We start from the raw sequence: 25206 nt of genomic DNA, 5'->3' as shown, positions 1-25206 counted from the left end.
CGGGAGAGAAGGAATTTCTTGTTGTTTAAGCCCCCCAGTCTGGGGCACTTTGCTACGGCAGCACCAGGAAACTTAATATATGGGATTCATGGAAGGAGCCAACTGCTCTTAGCAACTGGCTGGGCATTGGCTGTAGGCAAGTGTCTGCTGGGCCTCTGAGCAGTGACAGAGCTGGGAGGTGAAGGAGGTGACTCCAGGAGAGGGCAGGGCAGCCTGAAGCCTGAAGTCCAGCAGACGCCGCTCCGGCGGCCCATGAATAATCCTGATTTCTCGAGGATTGAAGAACTGGGCTGCCCTTCTGGGGAGGCACCTGCTGCCGGAGAAGCCCGTCTCGCCACCCTGGGCCTAACACAGAAGGCTGACAGCTTACACAACAAGCTCCCCCTGTTTGCAGGGGCTCGAAGCCTTTTTCTCAGGAGCGGGAAGGGCGAACAGGGACACATCTTTGGCTACAAGAACTCCAAGTTCAGAGGAGCCAGGCATGAATTTCCACCGAGCACCAAAATAACTGCAAAAACCCTTTTCTTAATCAATAGTATTTTATTGTCAGTTATAAATATTTTCCATTTGTCCCCTATTTACAGTTGCAAAATAGTTTATGATATTATACCCTCACCCACCATTCAGCATCTTTCTATAAACTCCATGAAAATTGAATAGGAAATAAAAAGATCTTTTGGGGGCCCACTAACCTGGTTCCAAACAACCTCACAAGGACAGCAGAGGACGTCGCAGCAGGTGCTACACAGTAGCAAAGGGGAGGGAGGGGCGGCTCCCGGGGCGGGGTGTTGGGGGGAGAGGTCAGGACGCCAGGCTCCTCAGGACGTTGGTGATGCTCCAGTGCTGGCCCGAGCACTTCTGCAGCACCAGCTGGAAGCCGAACTCCGAGTCGCTGTTCTCCTGCAGCTCCAGACAGCGCTTGGACTTGCGGTTCTGGATGGGGCCTCCCTAGGAGCCAGGGAAGGGAGCGGGGTCAGAGGGCGTAGAGGCAACACGGGGAGATGGGGGAACCTCAGTTCTCACGGCTGGTGGGGGCTGGGATTATTTGTGTGTCCAGATGCCTGGGATCCAGCAAGGCCATGACAGGTCTGGGATCAGCATTCCCACGAAGGCTCTGGCTCCACGTCCTAGATGTGTTGGTCTCCTCCCTGAGACTGAGCATGTGCTTCAGTTTTCTTCACAGGCCCTAGTTCTTTGCTAGGACAGAGGATGGAAACACTCCATGCCAACTTCTGTCTACCTGGCCGGGGTGGGTTATGCTGGTTAGCTCCCACAGCTCCTACTCCGGGGCCAGGCTCTGTTGCCCACAACCACAGGCTGGGTTCCTGCTCTGGAAAGCCTAGCTCCTCAGGACTACCTGACGATCAGCCTGAATTTGAGCATCACCAGAGGCCCAGGACCTCCTGCTCTGAGGAGTCATCTGTGCTGGCCTCAACCGAACTCTGGCTCCTGGATATTGCCTATTAGGCCGCTGAGCTCCCTCAGCCCTGGACATGCATGGTTTTCCCCCATGCTACCGATGTTCCAGAATGTTCTGTAGCCGTGTATATTCAGTTTATGCCCCAAAGCCTCTTGAAAGAAGGGATGTTCTGCTCCCCAAAGCAGCCCCACAGCAGCAAAGAGGAACCCCCCAATTTTTGCTTTTAGTGTGATCCTTGCAGGGCTTGGACATTCGGGCTGCTGGCTGTAAGCGGGGCATCAGCCTGGACTGTTTGAGCATCTCTGAGTTATACCAAAGACATGCTCACTGGGCTTTGGCCTCCCAAGCAGGCAGACTTGCTTAGGGTGGGTGGTGGTCCTTATAAATGGGCCCCTTGTAGCTTCATGGCACTTGAGGAGGTGGTCAAACTCACCTTTCCCCCAGAACCTACTCCTCCTGTGTTTCCCTCTCAGCAATAACCAAGCATTTGTGTGGGAAACCTGGGCATTTTCTTTGACATCTTCGCCTTCTCCCCAGTGTCTGAGTAGGCACCGAGCCCTGCCAGTTCCACTCCCCTCATGCCTTGTGACTGTCCCCTTATTCCTGCCCCATCACACTTGCCCTAGTTCAGCCACCATCTGCTCTCACCTGGACAACTGCACCAGCCCCTACCTGACCCCCTCCCGACCTCCAGAGGCAGGAAGACGGCTCTTTCTGGAATGCACCTTTGGCCTGGAGCACACAGCCCGAGCTCCTTAGCACAGCACTGAAGGCCGTCACGGGGCGCTGCTGCGTCCCTCTCTGGCCTCATCTCCTCCCTCCGCTCCTGCACCTTCTGCTGCAGCCATACCAAACATCTTGTGGGTTTCTGAACCTATTTGCATTATTTCTGGACTTTGAACAGGCTGCGCCTGTGCCTGGGGTCCTCCTCCATGCTTCCTAGCAGGCGAAGCCATGTCATGTTCCAAGGCTCAGCTCCTGCTCCATTTCCTCCAAAAGTCTTCTCACCTCTCACCTCGCCCCACCTGCACTCCCTCTCGTCCAGTCTGCCCAGCTGGCTTGGTGCTCTTCATCTTGTGCCCTTTCTAGCTCAGCATTATTGAATGGTAGTGAAATTCCTCATTTACTTGTCTTTTCCCCCTCTAGATGGAGAGTTCTCTGTCTTATCAATTTCTGTGCCCTCAGCAACCAGCAAAAGGCCTGGCATGCAATAGGTGGTCAGTAAACATTGGCTGTCATGACCTATAGAGGTGAGAGGCAATGGGTCAGAGGTCAAGGTCACAGTGCTCAGGTGTTGCACTTGGAGTGGCTCTGAGAGACCCGGCAGCAGGGAGAGGGGGACCCTGCCTCTTAAGACTCTGCAGCCCATCCCCCAGCTGCATCCATCTCTAGTCTGCCACCCCCATCCCCACGGCGACTACTGACATCTCAGGAGAGCACTGACACTCAGTTCTCACAACCACTTAGGAGACTGGCAGTATCTACTGCAGCTGAACAAGCACATCCCTGCAACCCAACCATTCCACGCCCAGGTGTACATCTAGCAGAAACTGTGTGCAACAAAGACATGCATCCAAGTGCTTTCTGAAACATGATCTGTAAAAGTGCCAACCTGGAATCACCCCAAATGCCCATCATAGTAGAATGGATAAGTAACTTGTGGTATAGACACATAATAGAATACTATACAGCCGTGAAAATGACCAAGCTAGAGCCCCACTCAGTAACGAAAAATCTCACAAATGTTAGCAAAAGAAGCCAGACAAAGAATACAGACATAATTCTACTCATGCAAACTTCCCAAACAGGCAAAATAAAACCACAGTGTTAAAGTCAGGATGGGGGTTACCTTTGGGGGGGAGGAAGGGGGAAAATGATTGACAGGAGGCAAGAGAGGGGCTTCTGGGGTGCTGGTGGTGTGCTATTTCTGACCTGGGTGGTGGCTACATAGGCATCTGCTTTATTTTAAATCAAGTTGAACATTTATGCTTTGTGCCTTTTTCTGCATGTATGTGTGTTATTCTTCAAATAAAATAAAATTAAAACAAAAAAATCCAGCTCCCTCAGGAGAGACTTCGAGTAGTGGGTGACGGAGGCAGGGAGTGAGAAGCTGGGTGGCAGAGGGGGTTAGACTGTCTGTGTGAGTGTTGGGGGCATGGCATTTCCAATTTCTGGGGTGTGGGGGATGGCCCAGCAGCCTGCAAACCTCGTCAGAAGCATTCAAGTGAACAAAACATGTCCTCCTCCTGGGCCCCAAACCCTAGCAGCTGCCGAGGAGAGCAGCGACCCACTGCACCCAGGAGCAGAGAGACAGCAAAGGGGAAGCCACCGAGGCAGCGAGCTTTATTAAGTGGGGACCACTGCGCAGCCAGAGAGACGCCCGCAGGCTCAGGCCCCTAGAGGGCGGAGGACCCAGTGGCTGTCGACAGGGGCTCAGGAAGACCCAGAGTTTCCACGCAGGAAGAGACTTGAAGGCCCACCCTCTCATTCTCATCCACATGCTGAGTGGCCTGTATACTTCAGCCACTGCTTGGCCCCGCCAGGGACGAAGTGCCCAGCCCTGAACAAGGGAAAGCGGGCTTTCCTTTCCCAGCTGCTCTGCCTTCGGAGCATCCTCCTCCCTTTGAACTAAAATCCTTGTTTGGGGGGCATCAGGCTGGCAAGCGGTCCCAAGATTGTCCCTCGGGTCCCTACACTTGGGTCGGCTCCTACTTCTCCATCCCTTCCCTTCCAATAGGGGAAGGTGAGTCCCCCTACCCCACCCACGGGTCTGTGCTTTTCCAGGTTAAAAATCTCGGTTCCTTGTGGGACAATTTTGTATATTTTTTTCATCATGGTTGTCCTGGTTGTCCAACTCCAGTTATTTTGTGTCACTCTGAACTGACCAGAGCAGAGGGCCACCACCCCATTTCCACTGGACAACAGGCTTCTCCAACATAGTCAAGGAACTGGGCCTTTGGTCGACACAGCATGCTCCTGAACCACAATGGGATGATTGTGGAGGATGGCCTCAAGTTGTCCACCTTGGGGCCCCATCCTGTCCCTCAAAGACTTTTGGACCTAGAAGCATCCCTTATGACACTTGCTCCAAGCAAGGCCAGCCCCTCCATACGCCAAGCCCAGGTTTCTACGGCTTCTCTTTCTATGACCTGAGCATGCCTGCGCCCACACCAGGCTGGGCCATGGCACCGGTGCTCCTTGAGCAGGCCTGTGGCCAGCCTCCCCGGACCCTCCTGCATCGCCGCCAGCCCTGTGGTGGGCCCTACCCCTGTTGCTGGGTGCACAGCTCAGGCAGGGCGGGAATGAAACCAGCTCAGCTCTCTAATTCATGAAGTCCGCAGCGTTTCTGGCGATGGGATGCAAAGGAGGGAGTGCTGAACTAGGACGCTCCTTTTCTGGCTGTCAGCTGTGTGGCCTTGGACAAGCCGCTCCGCCCTTCTGGTTCCATTGTCTCTAGGGCCAGAGGATAATTTCTGTCCTGATTACTGGAGGATGAGCAGAAGACTGATGGGAAACCCCTTATCAGCTTTAAAACAACAAGTGGGTGTGAGGCTGTTCAGAGTATCAGGATGGGGGCTCCAGAAAAACCGCAGGACAAGCAGAAAAAGGAGGCCAGGCCCAGTGCCTGTGTACTCTGCTGAAGATTCTGACTGCTCAGCATCTCCTCAGGGGCTGGGTGACCGTCCCCTGGGCCACTGAAGCTTGGAGAAGTTTGTCCAAAAGAGAAGAGGCCGCAGCCCCCTCCCTTCCCACCAGCCACTCAGGCACATTCTTCCACGGGGCACCTTGCCAAGGCGAGAGAGGGAGGCGGGGGCAGAGGTCTCTGAGAAGTAAAGTGTTCCTTCAGAGACTCAACTATGACATTTCCCAGGCCCTACCCTGGCCCAGCCATGCCCTCAGCACCCTGGAGACAGGAAGCGTGGTGATCTTGGGGCAGAAACAGCCAAGAGCCAGGGTGGCGTCCAGGAAGGATGTGGAAGAAATGGAGTGAGGTCAAGAGCAGGGCTGTGGAGGAGACAGAACCTCAGTGAGAGTATCTGGGCCTGTCGGGGAGGGCAGAGGGCGAGGCCAAGGAGAGCTCCTCCCCGGAGGCTCTGAGAGGAGAGTCTTCTAGAACGGGGAAGGAAGGCCACCTTGGAAGCCCTGCTGAGCCCTGGCATATGTCTTGGGAACACATCCGGGGTGTGGAGGGAGGAGCGAGGCCACCATCTGGTGCTAGAGCTGGCACTGGCCCCTGGCATGGCCCCCGGCATGGCCCCCTCCTGTCTTCCTTCTCGGACCTCGACCTCTTTCACTGAACGGACTGGCTCTCACCCTCTCTCTGGGCACATGCCAGTCACCACAGCTGCAAAGGGGCCTCCCTGTCCTCCATTCAGTGCCTTCCTGTGAGCTCGGCACCTTGGGAGCAGCCTGGCCTTGTCACTGTCTGTGCCTCCATCTGCGGGCTCCGCACCTGAGATAAAAGTGTGACAGCTGACGCTTGTTTACCACGTCCCTGGCACCGTGTCAAGTACTCACACGCCCAGTCTCACGTCTTCCTCACAATAACCCCGAGGTGGAGATGACAATTATCCCCATTTTATAGAATTGGAGACTGAGACTCAGAGAGGTTGGGAGACTTGCCCAGGGTCACACGGTCAGTCAGTGGTAGAGCCAGGCTGGGAGCCCCGGAGTCCACCCTCTTCCGTGTTCCTCACTAGGATAGGTGGCCAGGCCCACCCCACCATTCAGTCCACCCCATGCCTGTCGCAAGGTGGTGGACAGGACTGGGAGCTGTTGGTGCCCCAACCCCCCAGGTGGAGGAGGGTCGTCTTGACCTTCAGGGGGCTCTGGGGAGCCAGTCTGGCCTGGTCCCGATGAGGGCTCTCTGCAGAGACATGATCCATCCATCCGTGGGTCCCCCCATCAGATACGTCGTGAGGGCCTACCACGTGCCGGGGACAGTCTCGGCCCCGAGACTCATCAACAACCAAACAGGAAAAGATCTTGTCTCTGCGGAGACTGTATCCTAGGAAGGGGCACACAGTCAATTCTCCAGTGTGTCTGGAGGTGACCAGGCTGTGCACAGAAGTGTGGGGCAGTGCCGCGGGCTGCAGGTCTGCGTCCCCCTGAGATTCCTGTCGGAGGCTGAAGCCCCAGGTGACAGCATTTGGAGGTGGGGTGCTCTGGAAGGGATTAGGTCCTGAGGGTGGGGCCTCATGAATGGGACTAGTGCCCTTATGTGAGGAGACCCCAGGGAGATGATCTCCCTCTCTGCCACGTGAGGACACAGGGAGAAGGCGGCCGTCTGCCAACCAGGCAGCGGGCTCTCACCAGACACGGATACCCAATCTGCGGGCACCTTCATCTTGGCCTGCCAGCCTCCAGGACTGTGAGCGATAACGTCTGCTGTGTAAGCTGCCCAGTCTATGGTCTTGTCACCGCAGCCTGAATGGATTAAGACAGGCAGGGGGAGAGGGCTGCCCCACGGGAAGAGGTGGTCAGGGCGGGCCTCCACGAGCAGGAGTGGTCTGAGCAAAGACACAAGCAGAGGAGGAGCCGGGAGATGGGGGGAGAGCCCCGTGCCCAGAGCGAAGCCGTGGGACGAGGCAGGCATGGGGTGGGGGAGGGCACGAAGCCCCAGAGGTGAGGGAGGGGCAGGCCATGTGGGGACTTTGGCCCTTAATCTGGTGACACAGCCAGGGCCAGCCGTCGCAGGGCCGCACTGACATGGTAACCAGTCACTCTGCCGGCTGTGCCGAGCGTAGAGCATTGGAGGAAGGAGGGAAGCCGGGACCTGTCACCACCTCTGGCCAGGTGCAGGGCTCCGGGGGCTGCAGCTGAGGCCTCTGGGAAGGTGCAGTCGCCTGGTTTACTGGTCCAGTCATCTAAATTATCTGTGTAATACTTACAACTACAGGATCTGGAAACACACAATACTTTTAATTAAAGAATTTAAATAAGGGCAATTAAACCTGGCAGGAGAGACGCTGCAGCACACAGACAGCTTAATTGGAATGGAAGTCAAATTAAATATGGAAACAGCGTTAAAAAAAAAAAAAACCTGAAAGCTGAATGTATAGAATTAAGAAGGCTAATAATTTCTAGAGCTGGGTGCCCAGCCCCCAGCTGAGTTCCTTTCCTTTGGGGCCTAAGTAGTGACTGCAAAGAGCGTGTGAGGGTGTGAGGGAAGCAAAGAACATAGGACTTTGCTCCCAACCTTGCCTCTGGCCCTCCCTGGCTGTGTGACCCTGGGTAAGTGGCTGAGCCTCTCTGGGCTTCAGTCTTCCAATTTGCAAAAGGTGCAAGAGCACGGTGGGGCACTCTGGTTTTGTCTCCACCTGGACCACTGACTATGTACACACTGGCCCATGGAGCTGGGGTCCATGAGCTTCCTGGGCCGAGGCACTGAGGAGGTGCCTTGGATTACACAGCCATGCACTTCTTCTCTGCCTCAGTTTACCCAAGTGTGTGTCTGTGGCAGCTGGGAGTGGAACCAGACTAAGTAACTGAGTTCCTCCTGGAGAGGTGGGTTGGGTAAGGGCTAGCTGGAGTCCCTGAGGGCTTGTTAAGCTAGAGAGCACTGCGCTCCACTTTCTGACCCAGCAGGTCTCTGCTGGGGCCTGAAAATGTGCCCTTTTAAGTTCCAGGTGCTGCTGCTGCAGGTGTGGCGGTCCAGGGACCACCCTTTGGGGATCACAAACAAAGAAGCCATCACCCTCCCTCAGGACAGGGTTGGGCCACTGGTCACTTGCGCTCACCTCCCTGGGAGGAGCATCTGACCATCTGGGCTGAGCCCAGGCTGGCCTCATGCCTGCAGTCAAGGTGCTCACGGGGAGGCTGTGCGTGGACGGAACCCGGTATTCTGAAGACGTCACCGCTCATTTCGGAGCTCCTGTCCCACTGTCCTTTCTCATTTTCTTTCCCCAGGAAGTGGCCCAGTGGGTCCTGGGCTTTAAGGACAGGGGGCTTGGAGTTTCCAGGTTAGGTAGTTAACAATCAGTAATCAAATACTTTCAAGCATGGGTGGGATGTTCGTACTAATTAAAGAAACCCTGAGATTGAGTCTTTTTGTAGAGGAACGTGGTCTTGCTGGATTATGAATATTCACTCAACAAGTACTCAGGTGCTTGTGTTTCTTAAAGGAGTCTCACCTGCATCTGTGTGAGAGTGGGCTGGGACTTGCCGTGAAGGGCCGCTGGACTGAAGACGGGGTGACAGCAGCGTCAAGTGCAAAGGGAAGGTGAAGGGGTGATGGAGACAGCAGGACGGCTGGAGGATTTGCTGAGGAGGCAGGCGTCCAGCCAGTTCACACCCACCTGCCACTGGCCCGGCCGGGAGATCTGAGCCCCAAACTCCCATTGCAGCCATCCCCTGGTTTTCTAGAGGCAAGCCAAAGGCACCACGGTGTGGTGGTTTAAAGCATGGACCCCATATTTGACAGAATTCCCAGATTTGACTTTGAACAAATTACTTAACCTCTCTGTGCCTCAGTTTCCTCATCTGTAGAATGGGGATAATTAAAGTACCTAATGGCATTGTCGTGGGGATGAATATTTGTCAAGCAGTTACAATACGACCTGGCACATAGTAAGGACCATATAAACGTTTGATAAATAAACTTTGAAATCTCACCCAGGTCGGAGTGATGGGGGCTGAGCCCTCTCACCTGGTCCTGGCTCCTGATCTCTGCGGGATGAGCAGGGGGAGAGGGAGGCACGGACTGCCATAAACCACGAATAACTAAGACAACACTCGGGGCCCCAACAAAGCTTTGTCAGTCCTTCAAAACTGGACAATTCTACACTTGTGCCTTCATGTGACGTGGAAATAAAAAGCTGTTTTATTCCAGAGCCACGAGGAAATACCCGATTATAGTCTTTTCTTCTCAGTACAAAAGGTTCCTGAAGTTGGACTTCCTGACAGCACTTGCAGATGGCAGCAGGAGCAAGTCAAGGACTCCTCCTGCCTGCGTGCTGGGAAATTCTCTGGCAGAATTAGCGGTGCTCCCTGGGAAATGTGCTCTGCAGTAGGTTCTTTTTGGAGTGGGTTGCTCATCTTGCATCAAATGATCAAATCAGACCCCACAAATCAGAGCCAAGACAGGCAGACTTGGCTCTGCGCTCAGCTCTCTTCTGGGCAGTCTCCTCATAATCTCGAAAATCGCCTCTCTCCTGGCATTAATAGACATCTCTGGTGTGATCTTCGAAGTTCCCCATTGGAAAATGCATGAATGCTGCTGAGAAGGGGGCGGGCCCAGGAGCCGAGGCGTGGGGACGGCCCACCAGCGGGAACACCGTTCTGGGTGCCCTCGGACTCCCAGATGGGCCTCGCCAGTGTCTCCACCAGAGAATCCCAATAGCCAGCAGGAGTGATGCACACCCTAGCATCTGGAGGCAGCGTGAAATACAGTCTGAATACCCTGACATTTCATCAGAGCCTCCTGTTCTAAAACATATCCATACAGATTTGCACTCCACTCCATACAATATGCGCACTTGTTTAGTAGAAAACGCTCCCACCTGCCTCCCCAAAGCTGAAGTGACACCAAGAAGTATGTGTTCATCCTGGAACTTTGGGTGCCCACTTAACGCATGTCTGTGCATTGCAGTTCGGACTCACCACCAGCTAAAAGTGTTCTTTGTAGGATCTGGGAACTTCCCAACTAAGCAGGGCCCTTTGACTATTATGCTGAAATGTCCTTGAAATACTGTCATACTATTCATTTTTTTTTTCAGCATGCACGGCATGCACGCAAGGAGTCATCGATGGCAGGGTTTTGTTCATCTTGCAGTCTCATGCAAACCCAGCTCAAGACGTGGCACAGAGGAGGCCTTTAACTAAGATTTGTGAATTTTTATTTATTTCTTTTTTGCTGAGGAAGATTAGGCCAGAGCTAACATCTATGCCAATCTTCCTCCACTTTATATGTGGGTTGCTGCCACAGCATGGCTGATGAACAGTATAGGTCTGTGCCTAGGATCCAAACCCACAAACCCAGGCCACTGAAGCAGAGCATGCCAAACTTAACCCTTATGCCATGGGGCCAGCCCCCAAGATTTGTAAATTTTTAATAAAGGACTCCCTCATTTGATTAACAGCACGCTGGGGGTCTCCTCTGTCTCAGGCTTTGCATTAGGAGCCAGAGGAACTGAAAGGGTAAGACACAGTCCTGCCCTCTGGTCTATTGGTTGATGGAAGAGAGGGGCATGGAGTGAAATAATGGATATAAATTCCATAAAGTGGGATGAAGATGATCCTCATATAGGGGTTCAGCTCATTTTCAAATTCATGGTGTTTTTCTATTAAGGCAGGTCCAGTGGGACTTCTAGGTGGAAAAAGCCCTTCTCAGAGTTTGCTGTCTAACTTCAGCTTAAAATTACAGAACTTCAGGGCTGGCAAGCCCTTAAAACCATCCAGTCCAACTCCACTTAGAGCTATAGAGCCTTGATGTCCTGCTGAGCGGTGCCCTCAGCCCACCTCTTCCCTGAACGGCCAACCTTGTGTCTGGATAACTCTAACTATGAGAGAGCCGCTCTCTAAATGGTCCTTGATTCTCCCTGCACAGGTCCTCCCTCAGAACCACACAGGACAAGCCTGCTCGCTCTTGCACAGGGCAGCCCTTGGATATTGGAAGGCAGAGCTCCAGTTCTCCTGAGGTCTTTCTGGTCCAACAGCTCCCATTCCTTCAACCGTGCATTCAAGTAGATAGACAGACTTTAAGGAAGTTGCACCTTAGTGGATGCACATCATAAGAGCCTTGCTATGGCAAGAATCCTTTGATAGCATTTGCTATCAAAATTTCCAGCATTTGCTTAGCCACTCATAGTAATGGTGGCTGGGGGACGGTGGGTGTCTCCTTGCCACCGAGAGGCAGTCCACTGCTTTGCTTGACAGGTGTCCTGCCACCAAGTTCTCCTCTGTAGTGACGTGAAATCTGCTTTCTCCCTCTCCTTCCATTGTTCCAGGGGTCACTGACTAAATGCCTCTTTCAGTAACACTGTATTACCAAATCCCAGAACCCCCCAAATCTCAGTATGCTGGGTGCTCTTAGAAGATTGAAAATCCTATACTTCATGCATGTGAATTTATAATCCCAGTAGGTAGTCAGTTTAGGAAATTCTTTAAAGCTGGAGGAGCCACAAGCTAGAAAAATCATCAAAGGCAACAACTACCACTTCCAGTGTGAATACAGTTTCAAGTATTGATGTTGGAAACATTGGCTGTTTGGAGACAGACGTATTGCTCGAGAGGGACAACTCTGGCTGCCTACTGACTGTTCTTCCAACCCAGAGCCTGGGGTGGTCCTGGCTTAACAATCCCCTCACAACTACCTCCTTTTAATCCATCACGACTTCCAACAGACTGCTGAGATGTCTCTCAAAGTCCTCCCCAACAGCTGCCTGGCCCCACGCTCCCCCTGGCTGCCAAGTCTGCCTCTTCTCTCTCGGGGACAATGGAACAGCCCCCTCACTTGATTCCCTGTCTCCAGCCTCTTTCCTTCCAATCCACCCCGTACTCTGCTGCCAGGGGGACCCAGCCCCCATCACGGCAATCCACTACTTAAGAACCTTGCCTCGTTCCTCCCTTTGCTTCTAAAGTGAATTCCAAACTGCTTGGCATGGCGGCATGGCTTTCAATGACCACCACTGTCCACCCAAACTGACTCTGATGTCTGGTCTCTCTCAGGTCCCACTGAAAATTCTAAATCCCCCACACACCGACTCTGGATTTCTAGCCCCAAGCCTGCTCTTTTTCCTGCCTTTGCCCAGGCTCAGCCTCTCCATGGGATGTTCTTCCTTTTGGAGCCTGGGAACTGTCCTGAAACTTTCAAGATCCAGATCCAACAAGCCTGGAATGTGAAGCCATCCCCAAGTCCAGCAGACAGAGCCCATCACCCCGGGCTCCCAGAACATTGTACCCGCCTCGTTTCTGCTCTCATCATCTAGTTTTGCTGTATGCTTTGATGCCCATGAGCTCCTCCAGGGCAGAGGCCATGTCTGATTCATACCTGCACCACTCCTGCCCAACCCCTCAGCTCAATAAATGTTTGATGAATGACTGACGGAAAGAATATTCATCATCGGAAAATTGCTCATCAGAGCCCTGTACATCAGCATTGCCAAGAGATGTTTTCATCAAACGCGGTTTCTCAGTGTCAGTATCTGCTGCTGTCCTGATTCATCCTGGAGCGTTGGAAATTCATAAGAGCTCACGAGGGTTAGAGGAAGGCATTTTGTTTGTTAAACAGAAAATCAGGGTATGAGATGGAACACTAAGATATGCAAATGCTTATCTTCTTTGTAGGAGAACCTGGGAGAAGCACACTGGATTATTTTGAAATTAATTCAGCCTGAGTGTCTGTGGAGTGGCCCTCAGGAGAGTAAATAATGCAGAATGTGAAACCAGAAAGGAGATCTGAAATGCACCAGTAAAAGATTCTTTCAGCCCAACTCCTGCACCAGAACATTCTAGCCAGTAGGATCCCCATGTAATTTGTAAAGATTACAACCTGTTGCAAGAAAATTAGCCAGAGCACATGACTTTAATCATTTAAGAGGCTGCCAGCTTCCTCTGGCCTCGTCAACAGTAGCTCCTGACCACTGAGGCCTCGGGGACAGGTTCCAGGTCGCTTGATTAATATTGATCATTTTGCATGAAGCAAAAATTTCATGTATGTTAATTCTTAGATAGCAAGTGAGAGTGGCTGTCCTGGGTTTGCAAATGAGGGATTTAAAAATATTATTTCCAGCAGTTCCCCTTAGCAGAAGAATCAAAGATGTGATAGCCGAAGCACTCTGGGAATTTTAATTCGATACATGTGTAGTAGCTGGAAACCACCAGGGCCCCGGGGCTCCGCGTGCCAACATGGCCTGCTTTGTCAGTTCCTGTGTCCCTTGAAGCAGGAATGGTGTGGGGCTGCCTGTTCAAGGCCATGCGCTGAGATGAGGAAATGAAGGAGCTGGATTTTGGGGTATCTTTGGCTCGAGGACACCCATTCTAGGGGAATGTTCCTGTCTCTGCCTCAATCAGGGATGGAGAGATGAGATGAGGACCAGCCAGCCAGGGGCACCAAGACTTCTAGCTCTGCACAGGGGATGGAGCTGTCACCGCAGCCTGAGAGCTCGGGGCCCCTGGGGGAAAGCTGCCTGTCTGGAGGGCTGGAAAGGAGGCGGATGTGCCTGTGGGGAGGGCTGGGATGTCATAGCGGTCCGGGTTCGGATTCAGCCAGCCTGATTGAACTCCAGCTCCATGGCTTTCAGGTCCTGTGACTTAACCTCATTTTGTCATCTTTGAGATGGAGTTGCTAAGCTTATTAACACTGAACTGTGTGATACTGGACAGAGAGGCCGAGGTTCCTCAGACAGAGGGAGCTCTGATTCCCTGGTGATTCTGGAGCTCCTCAGAGGAGCAAGGCCCCAGAAGGGACCAGGGAGCTTACTTCAGTTCAGGAACACTCAGATCCAGGTGACACAGAGTCCCCAGAGGTCAGGCACCCTGCTGGGCTGTGAACTCCAGGGGCTCTTCCAGCCCAGCCCAGGGTCCCCTTCCCTCCTCCTCCTCCCAGGGAGTGGACGCAGCCTGCTCATCCATTAGAGCATGCGCAGCCACACCTGTCAACACGTCTGACCCACAGCATGAACAGCTGGGCTCCTCGGGTCAGCCTCAGACCTGCCCTGAGAGGAGAGGTTGGTGGCTGGCAGGGCCATGAGGACCCCAGGGTCATGTGGAGCAGACAGGGGAGGGAATGGCTAAACTTCCAAACTGCATTTCAGCCTCTTGCTAACTCTTCCTCCTGCCTCTTTCCCTCTTCTAGAATCTCCCCTTCCCATTCAGCCCCACAATTCCTGCCACAGGGGGTTTTCCAAAGCCCAGGCCTAAACACATCAGCGCCCTGTTGCACATTTTCACCCTCATGGACCAGGTCCAGGCCCTGTGGCCCCCTTGACTTGGTCCAGCGGCCCTCCAGGCTCATGGCCGGCTGCTCCCCGCTGTGCCCACCAGGATCCAGCCGCACCTGTTCCTGCAGCTCCCTGAATGTGGCTTGAGTTTGATGCCTGGAGCTTTTGCATATGCTGTTCCCTCTCCCTGAAATACCCTTCACTACTTCTATACAGAGCAAGCTCCTACATCTTCTTCAAAGTCCAAGTGAAGTACTAAGTCTTCTGAAAAGCTACCAGCCCTGCCCCAATCCACCCCCACCATCTTCCTGCCCCGTTTCTTTCTCAATCCACTGGAGCAAGCGGAACCTGGGGACCCAGCAGGCCTGGCTGCAGATAGCAGAGAGCAGCCCCATGTGAGGCCCCATACAGACCCTCCTGATGGATGATCTCCAGACCACCCCAGCGAAGTCAGCCCTGACTCCACGGGGCCCGATATGTCACTTTCTCTCTGTTGCCTCCAGCTTGCAGGCCCATTTTGCATCTATCCTGAGCTGGGAAAAAACAACCCCTTCACCACCAAGTACACACCCGGCCCTGCCCCCGACCACACGCCTCCAGGCCACCCCCTGCCTCTCAGTCTAATGGAGGGCAGAGGGGAAATGGAGCTCTGTCCGGTGTCGCTCTGGGGCCAGAAACCTGGCAGAAAAAAGTGACAAGGCTTGTGCTGAGCACAGTGTGGGGTCAAAGCAGACCACAGCTGGGCATCCGGTGCTTCACCAGGAGAGAGGGAGGTGGGAGGAGGACAGGCCCCTCAGCCCTGACCCTGACCTCCTTCCAGGGGGCCACCTCCAACAGACTTCCGCGATTAGAAGTAACAAAGAGAATCTGAAGTCCTTCAGGAACAATACTAAACAACACGAGCACCCTGGGCGTGATATCTAACATCTTTGTGCCTCTGTTTCCTCCCCTATGATGTCGGGCTAATGGCACCCATCACATCCAGCTGTGTGAGGGTTAAGTGTGCTAGTCAGTCCAGGTGATGAGAAAGCCCGGCCCAGAGCACACCCAGCATGAACAAGTTAGCTACTCTCTCACTGGGACAGGACTTTACAGTGTACAGCACAGGTCAGAGGTCATATGGACAGGAAGGGGCAGGGGCAGGAGGCACAGTTCTCGTGCTCCATTCCTTTCCATTGAACCCGCACATTTTGCAGGCCCAGCCAGGACTCAGAGCTGCCACATGCACCCCCTGCCCGCCCTCAGAAGGGCTCCCATTGGCTCCCCGTGCTGCTCCCCAACATCTGCTTTCCTGGGGTCACAAAGCCCCAGCCTGGGCTCTTGCGCCTGTTCTCCAGCTAGACCCTAAATCTATGACCGTGTTTTGAGCTTGCTGCTCAGTACTAACCTTCACCACCCATTTAGGACCTGACTAAGGGTCTCTCTCAGTCCTCTGGTTCCACATACCCAGACCACAGGTCGAAGGTGCCCTGTACCCAGTGAACTTGACGTAGCCGGGAGCTCCCCTTCCCCACCCCCACCTCAAGGGAGAGTCACTGGACACGGGACTGGAGTCACAGTGTGGCCAACCGCACACCTCCCTCCTATGCCCATCAGCCTCCTCCCCAGGGAAGGGGCAGCTTGCTAGAAGCCTTGAGTAGGCTCTCTGACTCTCAGTCCTGTGAGTATAGACAGTCCCTTCTTGACTTCCCTGGAAGCATGCTCCACGTGCAGCCCCGAGCAGCCCTGATGCCCTGGAACCGCATGGGCTCCCTCACCTGCCCTTATGAACACTCTCCCTGCACCACCTGGGGGGGTGCGCGTCCCTATCCGTGGGCAGAAACTCATCCTAACCTAGTGGATTCCTCGGGGCTGGGAGGCCTCTGGGCCGAGGCCCAGGCTCTCTTCAAAGCTGGGTCACTGCAGGCCCCTCCAGCTGGGTGTCTTGATCCTTGGGCATCATTTTATAACTGGGTCAATGAAGAGCAGGAAGATAAACAGGGGCCCCAGAATTGATGGAGACAGTACAGGAATGTTCCACGGCCACGGGTGTGCAGACTGCCCTTCACAAAATGGCCCCAAGTCACTGTCCTGCGAGGAAACCTCATGCCCTAGATGACCCCATACTGGGAGGAAGGCAGAGGGGGTCAGAGGCCAGAGATCAGAGAAAACCCAGCACTGTCTGTATCTGGGAGACCGGGCACTTCATCTCATGAGAAGGGGCTTGTGTAGAAGAAATGTGAGGGTTTAAAGTGAGAGAGACCCGAGTTTAAATCCTGGCCCTGCCCCTTACTGTGTGACTTTGGGCGGGTGACTTTCCTCTCTGAGCCTGTTTCCTTATATGTAAAAATTAAATAAAATGATAAAACAACAATGACAATAATAATAATAACCTCCCTCAGAGCCAACATCAAGAGTCAATGAGCTAACATATGCAAAACCCCCAGCATGTAGTAGTTGCTCAGTAAATCCTGAGAACTGGCCTGGAGTCACAGCCTCCCTATGGCCACAGAGTCCCCCTCTGCCCCCATGCCCTCCCTGGCCCCTGCGGCCCCTCTCCCCGTTTTTCTACGCTGTTGCTCTTCCAGAGGGCTCTGGGGCTGGTACCTGAGAGAACTGCCAGTGAAGCTTCATTCTCTTGGCTTTGGCGTAACTGCACTCGATGAGCCGCGGCCGACTGTTGACGTCCACCAGGCACCGGTTGTCATCATCATCGACAGTGGGACTCAGGACACCCACGTGGATCTGCCCACTGCTGGTGTAGTACACGTTCTGAGGGCGGGGGGAGAACGAGGTTAAATGCTAATGACCAGAGAGACGGGAGGGTAGGTGGGGCTGCTCCCCGGGCAGCAGGCAGAGAGATCACAGTCCAGTCGCCTTCGGATTCTTTTCTGTTTTAACGGACAGGAAGAAACCCTTCTGCATTATGATGCAGTATAGTATCTGGTCCACACGTAGAACTGAAACAAAATTTTGAAGAAATAAAACAGCCCTACTGTATGCAATGAACTATTCTCTATTGTATTCTTTCATTGAAAAATATTGTCACAACCTTTTAAATTGATTTCACCATCCACAGTTTAAAAAACACTTCTTGAATCCACTACTTACCGGCTTGCCAACTTCTTCCCTCTGTGAATATTTTGCACAAGATACTGTGCTTGGCTGGTAGCTAAAGAGCCGAAGACCTGGGCCAGGCCTTAGAGGAGTTCAGGGTCTTGCGGGATGGGACGTATGCAACAGGTAACTTTCATGCATACTAAGACTGTGAAGAGCAGGGCGTGGCAAACTTTCTTAACAGGCCAGATGGCAAATATTTTTGGTTTTGCGGGTGTGTTGGGAGGTCCCCAAGGCCACCCCCAGGTTCGATGATTCGCTAGGACTCACAGGACTCAGCATACAGTTGGACTCAAGGCTCTGATTTATTACAGCAAAAGGATGCAAATCAAATCAGCAGAGGGACAAGGCACAGGGCACAAAGTCTGGGGGAACCAAGCATAGCTTCCAAGTGTCCTCTCCCCATGGTGCGCAGGATGCACGGGATCCCCCAGCAAGCAGTGGAGACGGCACGTGTGAAGGGGTGTCTACCGGTGAAGCCTGTTAGACTCAATGCCAGGGGTTTTTACTGGGGGTTGGTCACATAGACAGCCTCTCCCTGGTAGGTACCAAATTTGGGACTTCCAGAAGGAAGGCAGGTATTTAGTGTAAATCATATTGTTTGTACAGTCGGCCCAGTGAGCCCCTCTTATCAGTTGTGGGAATGGTGGCAACTCTCCTGAAACCCAAGGTCCCAGTTAAGGGCCCACCTTGTGAGCAGGGCTTTCAAAGGAGAGCCATCAGGTCTGCTGTGGTAACTCTTGTCTGCACAGAGGGCCGTGCAGTCTCTATTACTCGACTCTGCCATCGTAGCATGAACACAGCCATGGACAGTACACAAATGAATGGCTGTGTTCCAAAAACACTTTATTTACAAAAATGGGGGCTGTCCCATGGGCTGACATTTGCTGGCCCTGGTCTAGAGGAAAGCCACATGACCCTTCAGTCACTTCCCCAGCCTCAAGCAGTGGTTCCCAGCAAGGGCTCTGAGTGGGCAGTTGGGTTCTCTGAGCTCCTTTCCTCATATCACTAAAGACATTAACACCCCCACCTCTGATTAGGCCCCATGGGCAAGTTGAGATATTGCCTTTCTTTGCTTTAGGTTAGAATTCAGGGTGGGCCCTCTTGTTATTTTGATCTATTCAAAAATTCTCACTGGTAAATAGTTTTGATTAACTCCAAATGATAAAATGAAGTATTTCTTGTCTTAGTAAAGAGGGTGGTTGACAAGGACTTTTTAAACATGGGTGCGGGGCGTAAAAGGGATGGTGGGATGAGAAGAATGTGCAGGCAAGGAGGGTAAGTAAGGGATGGTCCTTTGGGGGCATGTTCTTCCTACCCTCAGAAGTCCAGGGAGGCGTGGAGAGGCAGGCAGGGTCACTTCAGACATAGCAAGAGCCTCAGGCCAACGAGTCAGTTGAGGTCCCAACAGGAAACAGATGGCACACTCAACAGACAAGAATCCGAGAAGGATACAACAAAGGTATAATTCTCAGTGGTGTGGGTAGGGTGAAAGGGAGCCACAGGGATAGTATAGTTCCCTGGGATGGTAACACAGAGCTGTTACCACTCCCAGGCCCAAAGGGATGAGAGGAGAGAACAGTTACCAGAACCTGTAAGAGAAAAGTTTTGTAGACAGAGCTGACTTTTGAGAAGGGAGGTTTGGTGGTAGTGGTGACTGGGGGTGAATATCCCAGCTCCACCCTCCCCTCGCCACCAGGTTCTTCTGCTGGGTCGGCTCACTGGTGGAACCCAAGTGGAAGCCAGAGAACATGGAGCCCATTGCAACATTCCATAGAGTCAGCCTCACAGGGTGGAAGGAAAGGATGGAGGGCGGATCTGGAAGGACAAACGGAAGACACTCATTACAGCGAGATCTGCTCTCTAAGATAACCTTACAAGTTAGCAGGCTTGGTGAATCCAAGGAAATAGACAGCAAAACTACTAAGGTGACTGATCTTCCCATAACAGAGGTGACAGATCATGGTGACCAAGGGGCTGAGCAGAGACCAAATGTAGACTGCCCAGCATCAGTGCGGAAATGTGACCAGAACACAGAGGAAAAAGGAGCCTATTCAACCCCTGAATTGGGTAAGAAGTGGGCTTCTCATCATAATCCTGAGACCACCCATTATGTGGCCTGGGTTTCCAGTTCACCACCAAGGAAAGCTGATGACCTGCTGTGGCTTCCAGTTTATTGGAACTGAAGGAGGATCTGATGACTGGTAGGATTTAGGAAATTAAATAGATGCAGTTAGGCATCTCATCCATCCATCCATCCATCCAGGCAACAACCAACAATCTGTAAGTTGAATTCTGAGGATACAGAGATGAGAAAGCATGGTCCCTGTCCTGGAAGATCCAACAGCCAAGTTGGGGAAACTACCATATCAGGAATCAAGGTCCCAGTCACACTAAGAGGAGAGCTGTCCCTGCTTCCTCTACTCACCTACCCTGACTCTTGCTACTTGGAAAATATAAATGAAAACTCACCACCTCCGGAAAGCCTTCCCTGAATGTGCACAGTGTAGGGCCTTAATCTGGCACCTGGGCCTCTCTCCAAAAGGGGCGCACTTATTTATGCCTTTGGGTCAAAGGCACCATGCTCCCTCCTCAGCACAGAGTCAGCTCTCAGTCCCCTTCCATGCCAGGACCCAGATTTCCAGAGGCTCAGGAGTGTGGGCTGAGAGACAAGGACAGCCAGGGCCTGTCTATGGCTGTCATCAGGGCCTGGCTCTCATCTCCAGGGTGGGCTCCACAGACACAAGTGGCTGCCCAGGTAACAGCTGAAATCAGTTTTATCCACTTAGCTGCTCTGAAATGCCTGGGGGAGATGCTCTGAGAGCCACTTGTGCACTTCCTATCTGGGACAGCTGTCACCAGAGCTGCTTATTGCTCCAGAGGCTGGGAAGTCATAATAGGGACAGACAGTTGTTTGTTATTTAAAACGCAAACAAGAAAGCGCATCCTGAGTGGTGTAACCGTGGAGCTGGCACATCACAGAGAGACTCAGCAGAGAGAATTCTCTCACAGCGTCATTTGGACACCTCAAAGGCCCAGCCCTTGGTGGATTAAATCAATAAATGGCCTGAACAGAAGAGAGGAAACGGTTTTGTACAAGATGCCCCACTTTGAGTGCCTACAGGCCCAGCAAGCACAGCTGAGCTTTCTGAGCAATGGAACCTGGAAGGTTTAAGCAAGAAACAACTTAGAACTGTGGTTCTCAACGGCGGGCAGTTTTGCCACCCAGGGGATGTTTGGCAATGTCTGAAGACATTTTTGGTTGTCATGGGGGAGGGGGCAGGCTGCTCCTGGCATCTAGTGGGTGGGGGTCAGGGATGCTGTCAACATCCTACGATGAGCAGGACAGGCCCCACAGCAAAGGCCCATCCCAAATGTCAACAGTGCCACTATTGAGAAGCTCTGCCGTAGATGGCTAATGATAAAGGCTGAAGTGTTTGTCGCTCTTACTTGCACCCTTTATCCCACCGAATCCTAATAACAACGCTATGAGGAAGGTGATGCTATTACCCCATCTTGTAGATGAGGAAATTGAGGCACAGAGAAATGGAGTAACTTGTCCAGAGTTGCACAGCGGAACAGTAGCTGAGATTTAAACTGAGGCCGTTTGTCACTAGAGCTGCCCCTATGACCTCTCACCTCACACACCTAATCTCCTTCAGGTCACTCCAGCTTTAGCAGCTAGGCTGGAAGCGGAGAAGCCGGGATGCTGGCTCGGGAAGCTTCCGCCGTGGTCCATTTGAGCCCTGAGTGGGGCCTGGAGTAAGGGAGCAGCAGGGGGCTGGAGGGGCCTTTACTAAAAGGCACATAACACAAGATGGTAGGAGGTGCTAAGACAGCTGTGTCTCTCCCGTAACTCCGTCGGAGGCGGCGGGCGGGCTGTTATCCTGTCTGTGGATGTTTTACAAACCTCCAGGGCACAGAAACAACATCCCGGACCACTTAGCTCCTCCTCAGCTGCAAATGATTCATTCAGCTCATCCTCCACTCAGCCCCGGATGGCTCAGCAGGGCTGCAAACCCTATCCCGGTACTTCATTCTGATGCTTGCAAGGGAAAGGGAGAAATCACCGGCAGGGGGACAGAGCAGACACATTCATATTGCGGATCTCACACCAGGGCATTTTCCTCTCCCTCAGGCCGGGGGCAGGAGTCATGACTAACGGCCAAGCTGGACAGCCAGCCGGGGAGCCCACAGCCCCCTACCCCACACATTCCTGCCCTGGGTACCACAGAGCCAAAGCCAGACAAAGACCCCCAAGGCTGGAGGGTCCTCTTGCTCTGTGGCTTCATATCCTGGACAAGCAAGAGCCTCCACCGTGCAGGACACCGGTGGACCCCCGCCAAGGTGCCCGCAGCATCCCTTCTCTTCCTGGCAGGCATGGAGGTGGGACCCGCGTCTCTCAGAGACTGAGGTATGGCCTCCACAGGATCCCTCACTGCAGAAGCTGCTGCTGGGGGTGGAACGGGCTCAGGAAGGGAACGGGGAGAGGAAAACAGACATATTTTTGTACACCTGTACACAGGCCCTCTGCTAGGTACTCTCCACACCTGCACTCACCTTCATTTTCAGGATCGGAAACTGAGGCTGAGGGTTTAAAACATCCTGCCAGGCTGCGCAGGCTGACGGCTGCTCTCTCCCTCCTGCCTGGGGGACTTTCCAGGGAAGGCTGGGTTCTCGGGGTCACTGCCTTCCTCCCACTCCCCAAGTGTGTGGAGCAGCCCCGATGGTCTCCCCTCAGCCTGGGCAACACCATCCGCCAGTCCCAACCCTGGCTCGGGCACAGGAGCGCGGCTCCGGAGGGCCATCCTGAACTGTCCCTCGGAACCAGCAACCGAACCACCTGGGCCACTCCCAGATTCTCGCATGGAGCCCTGGGGGCTCCAAGGAGGGGTCTCAGGGGCCTGGGAGTGGAGGCAGGTCTGGGGGCCGGGCCCTGGTGGGGGGCTCTAGGGCCCCCTCCCAGCCCATCCAGGGCAGATTTTCTTCTTGTTATATTTGGCTTTTGTATAACATTTCGTTCAAACAAAAGGTTACAAAGAATTTACAAAAAAGATTTGAAAAGCACTGCTCTAAAACAGGAGGCATTTGTCCAAAAGCAGGACGTTAAGGCTTCGTAAATCTTCATTAGCTTAACCCCCCAACCAGAATTTGTAAACATTGGACGGGTAGCTTCAGCCTCCTGTCTCCCACCTCCAGCAGCCCCCACTCGCTGCATCCTTTAACATGGCCAAGTTCCACAGGTTTCACTCATTCCATCCGTCTTCTATCTGGACTTCGATACCTACATCATGACACCTTAGCCTCTAAGGAAATTCTGGAGTCGTCCCCACGCTGAGCAGAGGCTGAGAGGAAAGAATCGTGGGATGGGCACCGGGAGAGGAGGACGGCCTCACAGGCAGGACAGGGATGTGGAGCCAAATGGGGCTGGTTAATTACTGACAACACGTTTTCAAGGCACAACAGAGGTACCAGATCTCTTCCAACAATGGGCCTGTGGATTCTGAGCAGCTTTATTTCCTCTATTAAGAGAGGTTTCCTTGGCAGCACTGCCAGCCTGAGTGGGTGCCCTTGAAGGATGAGGTGTCTTAGGGACATTGAGAGACCCTCGCTGAGGCTCTGGCCTGGAGTGGCAGTGGTGGTGCTGGTAAACCTTCCGCCGCCGGGAGAGAGGTGGAGGCTTGGAGCGGGGGAGGCACAGTGGGACACTCTTTACAAGGGGTTCAGGAACCTACCATGGGGAGAAAACAACTCTATTTGCAGGGTGCTTTCAAGGGCAGAGTGACCCAGGGGCAACCAGCATCCCTGTGGTCATTTCTTTGGACACTTGGAGGGCATCTGTACCCTGGAGGATTGTTGCAGCCCAACAAAGAATTAAGAGCCCAGCTCTCTGTGGGAGCCCAGCGACACACCCGGGCAGTAACACAGTCTAGGGGACAAAAATCACGCATAATGGGGTGATTACAAAGGGTCAAAATGGGGGGGTTGGTAAAGACCCTTGAAGGGAGGGCCCACCTGTGGGCTGGACCACTCCAACAGGGTGGGCTTCCTGGAGGAGGCGGTGTGCAATGGAACAGAAGGACCTGTGAGCAAATGAAAAGCGGGAGGATGGAGGAATCAAAAGGACGTGCTCTTAAATGCAATCAAGTGGAGGCAGCACTCTCTACCTTGGCTGCACAGTAGAATCCCCTGCGGAGCTTTAAAAACCATAAATCACAGTCTTAGGGGGTGGGGGGGAGGGGCACGCTAGGCACAGGGATTTATTCCAAGTGATTCCAACGTGCAGCCAAGGTTGAAAACTAGCTGTGTTAAGGAGAATTTGGGCACCCAGGGAAGAAATGCAGGACAGCACCTACAACTGCCTGGATTTGGAGCCTCCGTCTCATCATGGGGGGCAAGCCAGACCCCTGTCTGCTGGGACATTGTTTCTAAGGCTCTGATGCGGTTGGCCAAGATGTAGGAAGCACCACTGTTTAGAACAACGGTTCTCAAAGTGTGGTCCCAGCATCATCTGGGAACATGGTAGAAACGCACATTTTTGAACCCAACCCGAGACCTACTGAATCAGAGAGTAGAGTCCAGGAATGTGGACGCATGTGGCCGTTTGAGAGCCACTGGTCCAGGAGGCAGTGGCCTGGCTGGGGTAGAGGGAACATGGGCTTCCAAGTCCGGTGGACCCGGGTCTCCACTCGGCACCTCCACTCCTCACTTCCCAGCTGGGAAGCCACTCTGAGCCTCAGCCTCCTGTCCTGTGAGATGCAGCGGTGAGGGTTGAAGTATTGATAGCCCCTGTCTGGCCACAGGGACTGCAGGGCAGGAACAGGGCGGGCAGGCATGGCAGTCTCCGTAGGAAGGCAGGAAAAGACCCACGAGGCAGGGGACTGCTCGTCCGGCTGCCCTGCCGTGACCCCATCATCTCAAGGGCCCCGTCCCGAGGCTGACTGCCCAGAGGACCTGCGGGAAAGGATTCACAGAAACACAGGCAGGGTGTGGGCATGACGGGGGCAAGGAGCAGAGCCTCGCTCTGTTAAATTTCAATTTAGAGTGGTGGCTGTGCTGGAAGTGGGCTCTTTGTCTTCTTTACCAAGAATGAGCTGCTGGCTGCTCTGCAGACAGGGCAGGCAGATTTAAGGTTTTGGTTACTGGTCATTAACCCCTTGACACAGAGGTTAGTTCCCGTGCTGAGGCTACAGGGCACTGATGCTAAATCAGGAATGAAGAGGGGTCATTTCCAGAATGATCTTACATTCACTACCCACAGAACTGGGGACATGCAGGGAGTGGGGAGCATTTATAAACATTCTGTTGGCTGTCACTGTGAAGGAGCATAGAAGTGGAAAGCAAGGTCCCTAGATCACAGGTCCCCTTGTGAGCCCGTTTCCCTGGTGGAGGGGGCACAGGCAAGCTAAGGACACGAACCCTGCAGTCTGTGGGGCGAGGTTTGTAACTCGTGCTCTGCCCACAGTCAGTAGTGGATCCAGTTTAATTCTGCAAATGCTCCTTCATGCCCACCAGGGCGCCAGGCCTGAGCCGGGCCCTGGGGAGCAGACAGGAGCAAGTTGTGCCCTCCCTCGAGGAGCCTCCACCTGGCGAGGGGACAGCCAGGCTGAAGGGTGAACAGGAGAGGCTCAGGGCCGGGCTTAGAGCAGACGATGGGGGGCGGGAGCCAAGGCTAGGAAAGCAGCCTGGCGCTGAGGGCCTTGGACCGCACTCTGCTGGCAGTGGGAGCTGTGGTGTCAGATTAGGGTGCCCCTCCACTTGTTAGCACGTCCCAGGGGTTCTCAGAGTCTCTTGCGTTAGACATTCAAG

The 25206-nt window shown here is 53.5% G+C and overlaps 1 protein-coding gene across 2 annotated transcripts in view; it reads right to left on the bottom strand.

Annotated features, from left to right (window-relative positions):
* Positions 1-535: 535 nt before the first annotated feature.
* Positions 536-25206, bottom strand: part of GALNT18 (polypeptide N-acetylgalactosaminyltransferase 18) — a 340044-nt gene continuing 315373 nt past the window's right edge. For both annotated transcript variants that reach the window (XM_046685402.1, XM_046685401.1), the window contains 2 exons: positions 16888-17052; positions 536-948 (listed from right to left, as the gene is read on the bottom strand). In XM_046685402.1, the coding sequence (XP_046541358.1) occupies positions 802-948; positions 16888-17052 (312 nt within the window). In that variant the 3' untranslated portion in view covers positions 536-801. The remainder of the gene's footprint in view (positions 949-16887; positions 17053-25206) is intronic.

Source organism: Equus quagga, chromosome 14, assembly GCF_021613505.1.
Source record: "Equus quagga isolate Etosha38 chromosome 14, UCLA_HA_Equagga_1.0, whole genome shotgun sequence".
Classification (NCBI taxonomy): domain Eukaryota; kingdom Metazoa; phylum Chordata; class Mammalia; order Perissodactyla; family Equidae; genus Equus; species Equus quagga.
This window is presented reverse-complemented; position numbering and strand designations above follow the sequence as displayed.